Genomic DNA, 12,645 nt, shown 5'->3' on the forward strand with positions numbered 1-12,645 from the left:
CAGAAAATAACGTTTTATTGATCTGATTCAGTGGCTTTCTCACTATCAGCGCTCCCTCTCTTCATTCACTCTCTATCTCACTCGACCATTGCTGCCCTCTCTCTCTTTTTCTGTCGTCTTTTTTTAAAATGAGTCGGGAAGTCAACAGCAAAGTCTAACTTCACTTTTAATGATATCAAACGAAGAGAAATGTCCTCCCCTCGTCCTAGTAACGTCTTTGTCCTTCCTCATGACAGTTTACAGCTGTGATCAGTCTGATCTCTGGCTGTGATCGGCCACCGCAGCCTTCAGCCGCAGTGACGTCGGGTTCCATTTCTCCAAAAAGTTGACTCTGGCTCAACTTTCCAGCTGCAGTCCAGTGTGGTGCTGCAGCAGTCAAAACGCACCACCCCCATTCAAATGAACGGGAGGACTGGCGTTTTCACCACACGGCCTGATTTGGTCTGAATACGGCCTAACAAAAAACTGCTGAACTTGGTTTGCAGTAATTTAGAAACAGTGCCACCATTACATAGTTTGTCCACCAGAGAGCACTGACAACATGATTTTTACACTGTAAAAATGTCCTGCTCAGTACATATCTTGGTCACAATAATAAATAATAAAAGTAAAAATCAAAAGAAAAAAGTCAAAGAGATCCCGATCAAGTTTGTCTACTTATGTTATGCATTTACATTGAAAATAAATACTATTGGCAGATATATGATGGGGATTTTTTAAACTTCCAAATATTGATATCAGTATCAGCCTCAAAAGTCCAGTAATAGTCGGGTTTTATTACCCTTTCTCGTGTAGACACACAGGGGTGACGCATCTCCAAAGAAAGTGGTTGAGGTGTCATTTTTTTCCTCGATCTCCGCCTCCCGATCTAACAATGCAGGTGATGTAGTTGACGCCCAGCAGCGATATACAGCTCTTTGTTGCTCCACTAAGCCACAGCTACTTTTGAAAAATCAAATCTCGATGATCTGATAAAAATCCCTAAACTAACTACACCCACAAACAGTTTCACTTGGAAATGAGTCACATTACGGAAGACGGAGACACATTTCCACTGAGACTTTAAGTCTGCAGAGGAAAATGGACATTTCCTGCTTTGAATATTACATCATCTGGCAGCCATGCAAATGACAGAAAAATATGTTTGCAGTTGGACTGATGGAGCAGGGTTGCAGATGTGATTAACAGACAAAAAAGACGAGAAAGGATAAATGCACAGGTGGAAAAGGAAAACTAAAAAAGGACAACATGAAAGGCCAGACTGTAAAAAAAAATGAATGCAGTGAACTACAGCAGATGCAAAGCTCAACTGGCACTGGCAGCGTCCCTCTTGCCCCAGCGCTGGCTTAACGGGGCTAGAGGGAGTCGGAGTCGGTGTCGGAGGCAACAGGAAGTGAGCGAGGTCTACAGAGGCTGACCGTGGAGAGATTCTGTGAGCTCCTGACCAGACATCAGCCAGGTCTTGAGGAGGCGAAGGTGGTAGGGGCAGTGGTGCAGGTGGTGGGCCATGGCCCTGTCCACAGCCAGAGGAGCAAACCCCAGCAGGGCCGGCTCAGCGGGCAGCCCCCCCAGCAGCTGGACTACATGGAGCTCGTCTGAGGGCTCTGAGGGATAAGAGGCAGAGCAGGGAGAGACAGTGGAGCAGGAGGAGGACAGGAGGAGGTGATAGGAGCTGTGCAAAAGAAAGGCACAGAGCTAAAAGAGAAGTGTGTTTGTACAGTAGAGAGTGTCTGAATGGGGGAAATACATAATAAAAGAACACATTCACTTTCAGTCTCTACCTTCGCTTGATCAAAGCAGGTCTGAAGCAGATCAACTATGACTGAGCACAACTATGCTTCAGCTAATACACAAACAACTGATACAATCCAACCATTTCATGTCTAAGCAAACAAAATTCAAACACAAGTTAACTCTAGGTCAAATAAAGACATCAGCAGTCAATAACAAGCGATAATCTACGATAACACATGTTGAAAGGAATCAATGAAAACCCAACAGAGACCAGACGAAACCAGACGGTCTTATAGTCATCAATAGCCTCAAACACATCATTGTCAAAATTATAGTCCTTTGAGCGCCTTCAAGTAAAGAATGTATATTAGAGATTTGTGGCATCCGAGCTTGATTTACTGATCTCAAACAACCAAAAAAACAACCAACTTTGCATCAACAGTGCAAGTCTGAGAAGTCCTCCACCTCAAATATTCAATAAAACCAAAAATCACATATAATATGGCTATTGATCAAACACTGCAACACAAGACTAAGAGCGCCAACGTGGTCATAATGACAACGCTAACATGTTTACCGTGTTCACCATCGTAGTTTGGGGTGCTAGCATGCATTTACTAATTAGCACTTAATAAAAAGTACAGCCGAGGCTGATGGGAGTGTCATTAGTTGTGTAGGTATTAGCCATAAACCAAAGCATTGGACGAATTAAAAGTATGACCTAATGGCATGAATGTGTGTACTACATTTCTCAGCAATCCATCTGACACTCAATATTACAAATGTCAACTTCGTGGTGGTGCATTAGGATTCATCCTCTGGGTATCATGAATGTCATATGTGTGTTTCATGACAATCCATCCAGTAGTTGTTGAAATATTTCACTGCGGATCAAAGTGGAGGACAGACCGGCTGACGTCAGGATGGCTAAAAACACATGACAAGCAGTACATTCATAGAGACTGTAGACATTTTACTGTCACTCAAGTTCACTGTGCGATATAAAATTTGACTAACCAGAAGCTTATGAGTGAGAAAGAAGATGATTGTATTTGCTCTTTTCTCCACACATCATAAATAATCAACACTAATTTGCTAATGTTGCCTTGGAGAGCTGGTTAACGGATTCAGAAACACATTCATACAGTACATTACAACTTTCTCTCTCTTTCAGGTTCTACTTTAAATCAATAAATAAGAAGCCTTTGGCTCCAAAACTTAATATTGATTTTGTGAAAATGTGACCCGACTGATTTATGACTAAATCAAAATGAAAACATGCAACTGAAAATGTTCTGAAAAATGTTTTCTATTAACAAAAGGCCCCTAACAGCTAAATACCTGATTAGATTTCCACAATAGGTTTTACTTCCACAGCCAAAATCCTCTTTACACATATATGCAAGTCTTTTTAAAACTGGTGGACATTTTGATGATAATTGACTAACCTGAACTTGCAGTTTACACAATTTGGAATCAATTTAAAGCCGTTCAAAACTTAAACTAAAGGCACAAAGCTGGAAAAACAACAGACCTTTACATTTGGTTTAATGCTGTTTGTTTTATATAGTGGATTAACTGCTCTCTACATTACAAAACTATCTCTTCAAATGATTATTTAAGACCTTAAGATGTACTTATGGTCTTAAATTTAACATATTGAGCCAAAGCCAACAACATACAGCGTGTACTCGACACCGTGGTGACCTGTAGTTTGTCCAAACAACTGTCAACATTATATCAGATTTCTGAATTACACAGTAAGCTACTTACCAGCTATAAATACAGATGAATTAAAGACAAACACAACTTCTCACAAACAGACTGGACCATGTTAGAGACCAGGTGTGAAAGCAGAAAACTGTATTTCACCTGCTAATGCTGCTGAACCTTTCTTATTTTGCACAGGAGACTGTTGGCATCAACAGTTTGGCTTTACTAGTGAATTACTGTGTGTCAACCGATAGGTAAAGCAGACACTCGTTACCCAGTGGGGTTTTGATAAAAAAGAACAAAAAGCCACTTTTAATTATCTCAGAAAGAGCTGCTTGTATACTGGCACTAATTTGATGAATTTCAAAAAATGCAAATCTTACTAAATCCGTGTGACCCCAACAAAGAACTTGATAAAACTAAACTGAATAAATTACATTTTTACCATCTAAAATAATGAATTAAGCTACTGAAACTCACCCATACCTTCATTTTATCCTGTTGGGTGTGTAGGTACAAAAGTGCAAAAAAGTGCATGGGAGCCGAAAACCAGCAAACTAAAATTCTCCTAAAATCACAAACACTACTTCTGGCTCCTCACTGTTATTTGTTAGAAGCAACATACCGGCTGGTTTTGTGAGGATGTTTGAATAATTTGCTGGAATGCAACTCACATACAGTTCATTTTATTGCCCAAAATAAGAAATCAAAAGAAATATGATTTAAAAATTAACAAAAAGTGCAGGTGAGAATATGTTATGATGTGTGCACATATAATCTACAAGTGGAAATATATCTATATATAAAGAGAGTAGATATATTCCACAAATATATCTATATATATATATGGAAAGAGATATATTCCACAAACTGTAAATACAACCATCCTGTGGAGAAACAGCAGGATCAGAGAGGCGAATTAAACAGGTGCAGGCAGAGCAGGTGGTGTTAGAGGTGAGGGCCGAAAACAACACAAGGTACAACAAACACCGAGGGTGTGGGGTGGTGAAACAGAAACTCTTGGAGAAAAATTTTTAATCTTGGAGACGTTTAATGTAATTAACGCAGCCAAACGTCAAACCCCCAAAAATAGAAAACACAGGAAATGTTTTCCCACAAAAAAAAAAAAAAAGATCATGCAAGATATCAGGAAAACTGGAGGAGTGTCGGAATAAACTTGAATAAAAGCAGACATACCATTAGTCGGATGCCTGGCAAACGACACAGAAAATCTCTTTACTGCCGGCATAGAGAACAGCTCTGAGGAGATAAGAAAGGTAACTGGTATTACTGGGACTGCTGGTACCTGCGTCTGCCTGGTTGCCTGTTTTATGTGCTTTACATGAGGGGAAAAAAAGAGGAGAGAAAGACAGAATGAGAGAGAGAGTTGGCACATCGATTCATCAATGTCTGTCTGCCAACCAACATGCGTGAAAATGAGGTCATCTCTGAATAAACAAAGAGGAGATAGGCTATCAGAGAAAGTGAATGGAAAAGGTTGTGGAGTGGATGGAATATATAATGGATGTCTTGGCTGAATAATATTAAACACAGAGGAGAAACGACGCAGGATTTTGATCTAACTAGTGTTTTTCTGTGACGGGAAACTGAGACTCCAGCCTTTGTTTTCTTTCATTCCTTGGACTGCTATTGACTTTTAGCTCTTAAAGGAACAGTTAAACACTTTGGAAAATGCGCTTATTCACTTTTTTGCCAAAAGTTAATGAGGAGGTCGATAACACTCTCCCATCTGTACAGTAAAGCTCTGCCAGCAGCCGTTTAGCTTAGCTTAGCTTAGCTTAGCTTAGCTTAGTATAGCTTAGCTTAGCTTAGTATAGCATAGCACAGACTGTAAGTACAGGTGACAGCTTGCAGAGGTCTGTCCAAAGCACCTCTAAAAGTTAGCATGTTGTGGTTTTACAGGGTATTATGTGCCGAACTGTTTCTTGGTAGTAACTTCTTGGACTCACCTTGAGTTGCCAGGCAACCAGCAGAGACTCCAGAAAGTCACTGCACCCAGCCAAGAAATAGTACGGCACATAACACCCCATTAAAACTGTAAATGGTTGTTTTTACATGGTATACACTCACTGAGCACTTTATTAGGAACACCTGTGCAATCTAATGCAATCCAATACAACAGCTCTACCATAAATTCTACTTTTACAAAGCTTATTCATTTAGTTTTTGTTGACATTGTCAGGAAGGTGATAATTCTACTTTATGTTTATAATTTAGGTCGTAGTTGTGCACTGGAGTGCATTCAATTGAAAAGTTTCTAATAGTTTGCCCCCCTAATGTATGTTAATGGGGTGGACAAAATATTAGATTGTACAGGTGCTCCTCATAAAGTGCTTAGTGAGTGTGTAACATATTAATGAGAGCGCTTTAGAGGAGGTGCAGGTAGGTGGATTTTGTTACATTTGGACAGAGCACCATTTCCCTTTTTCTCCCTTTGTTTCCAGTCTTTGTGTTAAGCTAACGAGCTCCTGGCTATAGCTTCATATTTACTGTACAGACGTGAGAGTCTGTGCAAAGTCCTTCTCAGCAACAAAGCAAATCAGCATATTTCCCAAAATGTTGAACTATTCCGTTAACAAATGCCCTCACTGTCAACGTAGGAGGAAGTGTTGTTGTTGTGGTGGTGGTGGGATGGGGAGGGGGATCAAGAAATGTGAATGCAACCGCAATTAAACTGTGGACGAAGGCACATAAGGATCATAAGGCTCTCTATAGCACCCTTTTCACCAACACTGAAGAACGTTCTCACCTCTGAATTAATTGAACCTCCTTTCACGTTTATGGTAAAACAAATGAGCATGTTGTCCTGATGCACTGATGCTCTCTTCCCTTAAATGAACGGCGCTGACGTCAGTCCAAACCCTCACCTGTCTACCACAGAGCATGATGTAACTGAATTGAGAAAGGAATGCGTGTGTTTGCTCCTGGCAGTGTGTGTAGCCTTGCAGTCAGAGTGACACCCAGTGGACAAACTGAACAGCTCAGTTTCCTGTATTTAAAAACCAACAGTGGAGAAAAAAAAAATCCCTGCAGTTTTGCCCATTTGCTTATCCATATGCATTCATGTGATTTGCAGGTAAAATTATCTGCTGCTAACTTAACCTGAGGATGTATAACAGAATCTTTGGAAACTCCTTAACAAACTTGTGTGACTGAACAGCTGTGACCATGAGAATGGTATTAAACCCAGATGTTTGGGGTAATTAAACCTGCTTTAAGGACACCTGGTGGCGGTGAAAACAGCTTGCTTGTACTCACCATTACCAGAAACGGGTGGGGAGGAGGAATCCGACTGGGGATTATTTAAAGGTGGATTATTGGCTTTTTGAAAATATATCTGTTCCAAATAACAAGCTGAGTTTCTTAATGTAAGGATTAATGTAAATTGTGATTAATGAAAAAGCCAAGACTCCTGGCTTCCAGACACAAAAACTACTTTACTGAGGATTATGAAATTAAATTCCCTGAGAGGGGATCTACGAACTGCAAAAACAACATGCACAGAGAGAACATTTCAACATATCTGAACCCAAGCAGACAGCGGTGTGATCGGTAAGTGGCCATGCTGATCTGGAAGAACATCGATCTCCGATAACTACGGCACATCACACGGTCCCCGTGCAAGTTTGCATGCTCAGCATTTGCTGCACAGCTAATCACTCTGCTGTCAAATCAGTGCCATTACCATGCACACTGTGAGGTAAATCACTCAAGAAATGTGATGCAACAGATTGAAATTGTTAGTTTGCTTTGTAGAAGGGAGCTGGAGAAGGAAGGGAGTTTTCACACCCCCCAAAAAAGTGGCAATACTGAATGTCCCCAAAATCAAAGTATCTGAAGAAAGAAAAAAAAAGAGAGAGAAAGGAAAAAAAAAGAAGATATATTAAAGCCAGAAACTTTGAAGAATTTCTCTAAAAAAGGATAGAAATGAAAGAACCCGCCTCGTGAAGGAAGGCAGAAAGCGGTGTGAACATACCAAACATGCCAATCGGCACACTGCCGGGGGACAGGGGTGGTTTTCGGTGGTGGTGGTGCGTGCGGACGTAGTCCCGCAGGTTGGGGGCGCTACAGGACACCCCGAGGGCGGAGGCGCTGAAGAGGCCAGAGCAGAGCGAGCCTGTGTGAGGAAAAGCCGGGGTGGGAAAGGGAAGGTGTGCGGGATGAAGGGGTGGATGGAACGGGTGGGTGGGAGTGGAGGTGTGATCGGAGGGTATTAGTTTTTAGCACACACCATGCCGTTATTACTCATAACAAACTGTTAATTATGGGGAGTTTTTGTCATGAGTCTGTGTACATCTCAAAGAATGTACACGTGTGAAAACCCTGTAACTACAATCTGGCTGATATTCATCTTCTAACTTCAATTGAGAACAGTTTTAAAAGGCTTCACATTAACTGAAAAAAATGCTTCATTGGCTGCTACTTCTTCCTGGAAATGATGACATGTGAGCTACAAGGTTTTCACAACAGTGACCGCGTCTATATGACCCGTGTGTGTGTGTGTGTGTGTCTATGTGGGTGCGTGTGTAAGTGTGCGTACGTGTAAACAAGAGTGCATACAGAACAAGTGTGTGTTTGTATGCAGAATGCAGAAGGAGAGGTGTGACAAACAGGCAAAGTGTGGAAATGGGATTTTTTTTTCAGACACTTGCTGTGCATAAACACTCTGAAGTCGCCGTTATTGGTATGAATATCAAACAGCAGTGTCTCATATTTGTAATCTACTTTTTACATCAATATTGACTTTGTAGACCACATGGAATAGAAGATATTGTCTTTGGAGCTGGAGAGAAATAAAAACAACCTAAAAAGGCATCAATGTTGAGTCTGCGCCTCATTCTTTTGTTCTATAAACAGCATGAAGGTATGAAAACCAGCTCGCTAACAGAGGTCGTCCCTGACACCTGCTGCTCTTGTCTGTGACCTTAGCTGTGTAGCTTGCTGGTGTCTGTGATGAACTGGGAGGGATCTCTCGACAGCCTCACACTTACTGCACATAACAGACTGACAGGCTCCACTCAGATAATTCCCAGAGGCTTTAGATGGAGCTCCTTTGATGACAAGTGAACGCAGGACTGACCGCTGCTTTCTGACTTGTGATAATTAAGCACTGAGTGACATTATGATTAACGCATTTAGGAAAGAAGCAGCGCTGCATCCATACTGCACTTTGACACTTCTTGTTAGTTGTGCCTTTGTCTGTCTGCCGTCCAGACATATTTTCATCTCAAAAAAATCAGGTCTTTTCTCTCTTGACCTGATGGTCATTCATGCTTTTATATCGTCTCGGTTATATTAATTCCCTGTATTCAGGGTTAAAAAACTCCAAAACAATTAGTCTTTACTCTCCAAAACCTAAAGATATTCAGTTTACTATTAAATAAGACAAAGAAACGCTGCAAATCATAGTAATCCAGATGTTGGAACTAAGAAATATTGAAAAATGTCTTAAACGATTGATCGGTTATCAAAATAGTTGCAGATTATGTTTCTGTCAACTGACTAATCTATTCACACACTAATCATTGCAGCCCTTTACTACATGTAATAATCCACTGCCCCTATGGACCCTCAAGACAAAGGCTACCTGACATTTACAATAATTTGAACATTTAAAATGCATCATATGTTCTTTGGTAACATCACGCTGTAAGTGTGAAGCGGTGTGAATTAGGTGAGTGAGTAAACTCCCAGTGAAGCACAAGTGTCAAAATTCTTCCGCTCCCCATTCTCACACTCATGGTTTCATGGTTTTTTTTCTCCACACGTCTCGATTTAGATAACAGCCTTTCATGCTTGTGTGAGAGTCACCGTGTTAGCAGGTTGTTGGAGGTTAAACGCCTTCGGGAACTGTCCACACTGCAAAACAAAAGTCCTTCAAGGGTTCTTTCTTTGGGGTCGAGGTTAAATCTGTTTAAGGAACCGAGTGTGGTTCGTAAACAGTTCTCTGATACAGCTGATTTGGAACATTTTAGGCATTTTAACATTTTCTGTGCACCATGGTAGGGGTCAAGGAAACTATCCAGACATCTGACTTAAAAGGGTTCATTATAGCGCCAAAAAAAGGTTGTGCAAGTCCAGACACTGTCGCTGTGTATCAATTCCATACAACAAACTGAATCCAAGCAGGTTTTAATTGTCCAACAATGCTGTATACACAAAGCTGCAAAAAACTAAATAAACTGATCTTAGAAAACGTAAAATTATTATTGCATTAAATCTTTTCCTTTTCAAGTTTACTTTTGAGTGACGTCCATTGGAGCATGTTTAGCAACATTTCCAGCAAATACAAAATGGTAAATTATGATTTTTTTGTATACTAACTGCAAACTATGATAATTAGGGTACAGTACATACTCTGCAATATATAAATCGGTTTGTAGTATGGAATTGGGACATGTTATATTTCAAAGTCTGTCCTACAATATCATTAATTTTGAAATTAATCCATTAAATACAGGTGAACAGTGCCCTGTGATTAAAGTTGATCTTCAAAAGTTTGCTTCATTTCCTGAAATAAGAGAAAGGAACACCTACAGTATGTTCCCTTTGTTGTCACTTTATCACCTAGAGGGGATATCGGTACACCGCTGAACGCTATGTGACACCAGAGATCCTGCAGTTGGCTGCAAATGCAAACTCTCCCCGCTGACCTCTTGCCTACATAGTTTGGAGTCTGATCCTGTTTGGCTGCTGCTAAGCCAAGCTGGGATGGAAGTTATGTGACCGTCAGAGAGACCGAGAGAGAGGGGGGGGGTGGATGGGGTGATGGAAAAAAAGGAGGGAAAGAAAAACAGATAGAGAGATATGGAAAGGTGCAAGGGTGAGGGAGAAGTCACAGCCACGGCTTGTGATAAGAGGAGGATCAATGACGACAGCTGGAAATAAATGTGTTGTGAGGTCAGTGTGTCTGTTGGCATAAACTCTCTCTCTTACCCTCTCTCCCGCCCCCACACACACATACTCACACACACACACATACAGATGACACACACACTCACACACACCAGAGAAGAGGTGCCCACCTAGACCACTGGTTGGTTTGATCTCGGGAGACTGGCGTGAACACGAGGGGAAGAGTCGGTGGGATGTGGAGCCTTTGGATGACTGGGTGGGAGAGGTCTCAGAGAGGACCTGAGTGGGGCCATGGAGACCAGGGGTTAAGACTGAGATGGTTTTCCCTAGTAAACCAGGGACCTGATGTCTCCCAATCACTTCAACAAAACCATAACTTTGATATAAAAGAAAAGAGAGCAAAGTAGGATGCACAACTGCTCAACTAAAGAGAGACTAGGAAGTGTGATGCAGATGAAAATACCCAGTCACATTCTTAAAGGGGACATATTATACACATTAGCAGGCCCATATTTTTATTCTGGGGCTCCACTGGAATATATTTACATGACTTACAGTTCAAAAAACTACTTATTTATCTTTTACTGGCTCTTTATGCAGCCCCTCAGTTTAGCCTGTCTGAAACAGCTCCAGTCTCTTTAAGGCAGGGAGCATTTTTACATTAGTTCACCTAAAGTTTTGGAGCTTTGTCTACATTTAACATGGACATCAGACATCATAACAGTATATAAATGACAGAAAAAAAACACAAAAAGCATAATGTGTCCCCTTTAAATGATAAAATAACATTATATCTGTCTGTTGCAGACTAACACTAAGTCCACAGTCTGGTACCTCCATGGAGCCTGTCTTGCGGTTGCGGATCATGGGTGACCTCCGTTGGATGTTGATGGGCTCAGAGACAGGAAGTGCCTGGTCTGGTTGGTCCTGGGAGAGGTCCTCCAGACTGCCCTGATTGGGCTTTTTGTCTTGATTCTGATTGGACAAAGAACATGTGAAGGGAATCATTGACCGCTTTGTATAGACTTTTCCTTAGACATCAGAATCAACTGCCCAATGTCCCACTTTAATACACTGATTTGATCTAAACATAACATATCAATGACATTAAGAAATATTATCAAGTAAATTTTATTTTAAATCCGCACAAAATCATACATTTTCCTCAAAGCGTTTTCCGATATGCACAGCATTCAACACCCTCTGTGCCAAATATTTCTTTGTCACTTTAGTTGTTTTCACACAAGACTAGCAAAGTTTTATGAACTCCATATTTTAATGCAAAATATGTTATTATATTACCTTTTTCTGCAACAATCTATTTACAAGAAAAATCACCCTTTTCTTTATATTTATATGCAAAAGTACACAGGAAGGAGCACTTCTGCATATAAATGGTGAAATGTGATACTAACACCTCGTCTGCAACAGAAGTGTGGTTCAAGTGTCAAGTTTCTGCAGTGTATTGTTCCAGAAATACTCAAAAGACTGACAGACAGACACATGTCGACACAACATAACAACTTGCATACCAGTGTGTCGGGACACAAAAGTTTATTGCAGTATGTAAAACACGAACAGCAACAATGAAACTGCAAGAGAACTGAAGTCTGTGATGGTGCATGAATGACAGAGTTGGAAGTTATGATGTTATGTCTGAACACACGTACAAGCAACCCACAAACACACGTTTACACACCTCTGAGGAGGCTGGGCGGAAGCCGAAGCCGAGAGGTACGTTTTCCTCATCTTCACATCCTTTGACTCCTGGACTGAAGTGGAGCTCCACATGAAAACGCTCCTCTGAAGAAGGGTCCTGCTCACCGCAAACACACACAGAATAGGAAAAACAAGTGTTGAAAGTAACAGTCTCTGAGGATCATTAAGTATTTTCTCTCTGTTTTTCTGCGCAGCGACGCAGCGGTCAGCAGGCCGACCTTATTGTTGTCTTCGTACAGCATGATGACTATCTGCGTCATATAGTTGAGTTCAGACACGGCACTCAGGTAGTCCATCGCCTGTTTCCACTGCTGGTCTTTCTCCTCCTGATACACACACACACACACACACACACACACACACACACACACACACACACACACACACACACACAAAAACATGAACACACGCCTGCATAAAACAAGACAAACACTCATATAGAATAAAACATCTGATAATATGAAAACATGACAAAGCACAAAATGAACATCAGATTATTGTAAGAATGTCCATAAACTTTGAAAGGAGGTACGTATATAACTCAAATCAATTAATTAGTTGATTAAATTTTGCTTGGAAACATTTATTTGGTTTTAAAAAGAA

At 40.9% G+C, this 12,645-nt stretch overlaps 1 protein-coding gene across 20 annotated transcripts in view; it reads right to left on the reverse strand.

Moving 5' to 3' along the window:
- Positions 1-12,645, reverse strand: part of LOC137183413 (inositol hexakisphosphate and diphosphoinositol-pentakisphosphate kinase 2-like) — a 58,736-nt gene that overhangs the window by 12,702 nt on the left and 33,389 nt on the right. For 2 of the 20 annotated variants that reach the window (XM_067590447.1, XM_067590446.1), the window contains 7 exons: positions 12,261-12,368; positions 12,023-12,139; positions 11,158-11,298; positions 10,494-10,602; positions 10,036-10,174; positions 7,445-7,560; positions 4,645-4,707 (listed from right to left, as the gene is read on the reverse strand). In XM_067590447.1, coding sequence (XP_067446548.1) covers positions 4,645-4,707; positions 7,445-7,560; positions 10,036-10,174; positions 10,494-10,602; positions 11,158-11,298; positions 12,023-12,139; positions 12,261-12,368 — 793 coding nt within the window. The other 18 variants (XM_067590451.1, XM_067590449.1, XM_067590456.1 and 15 more) reach the window with 16 other exon arrangements.

The sequence above is a fragment of the Thunnus thynnus genome, chromosome 5 (genome assembly GCF_963924715.1).
Source record: "Thunnus thynnus chromosome 5, fThuThy2.1, whole genome shotgun sequence".
Lineage (NCBI taxonomy): Eukaryota > Metazoa > Chordata > Actinopteri > Scombriformes > Scombridae > Thunnus > Thunnus thynnus.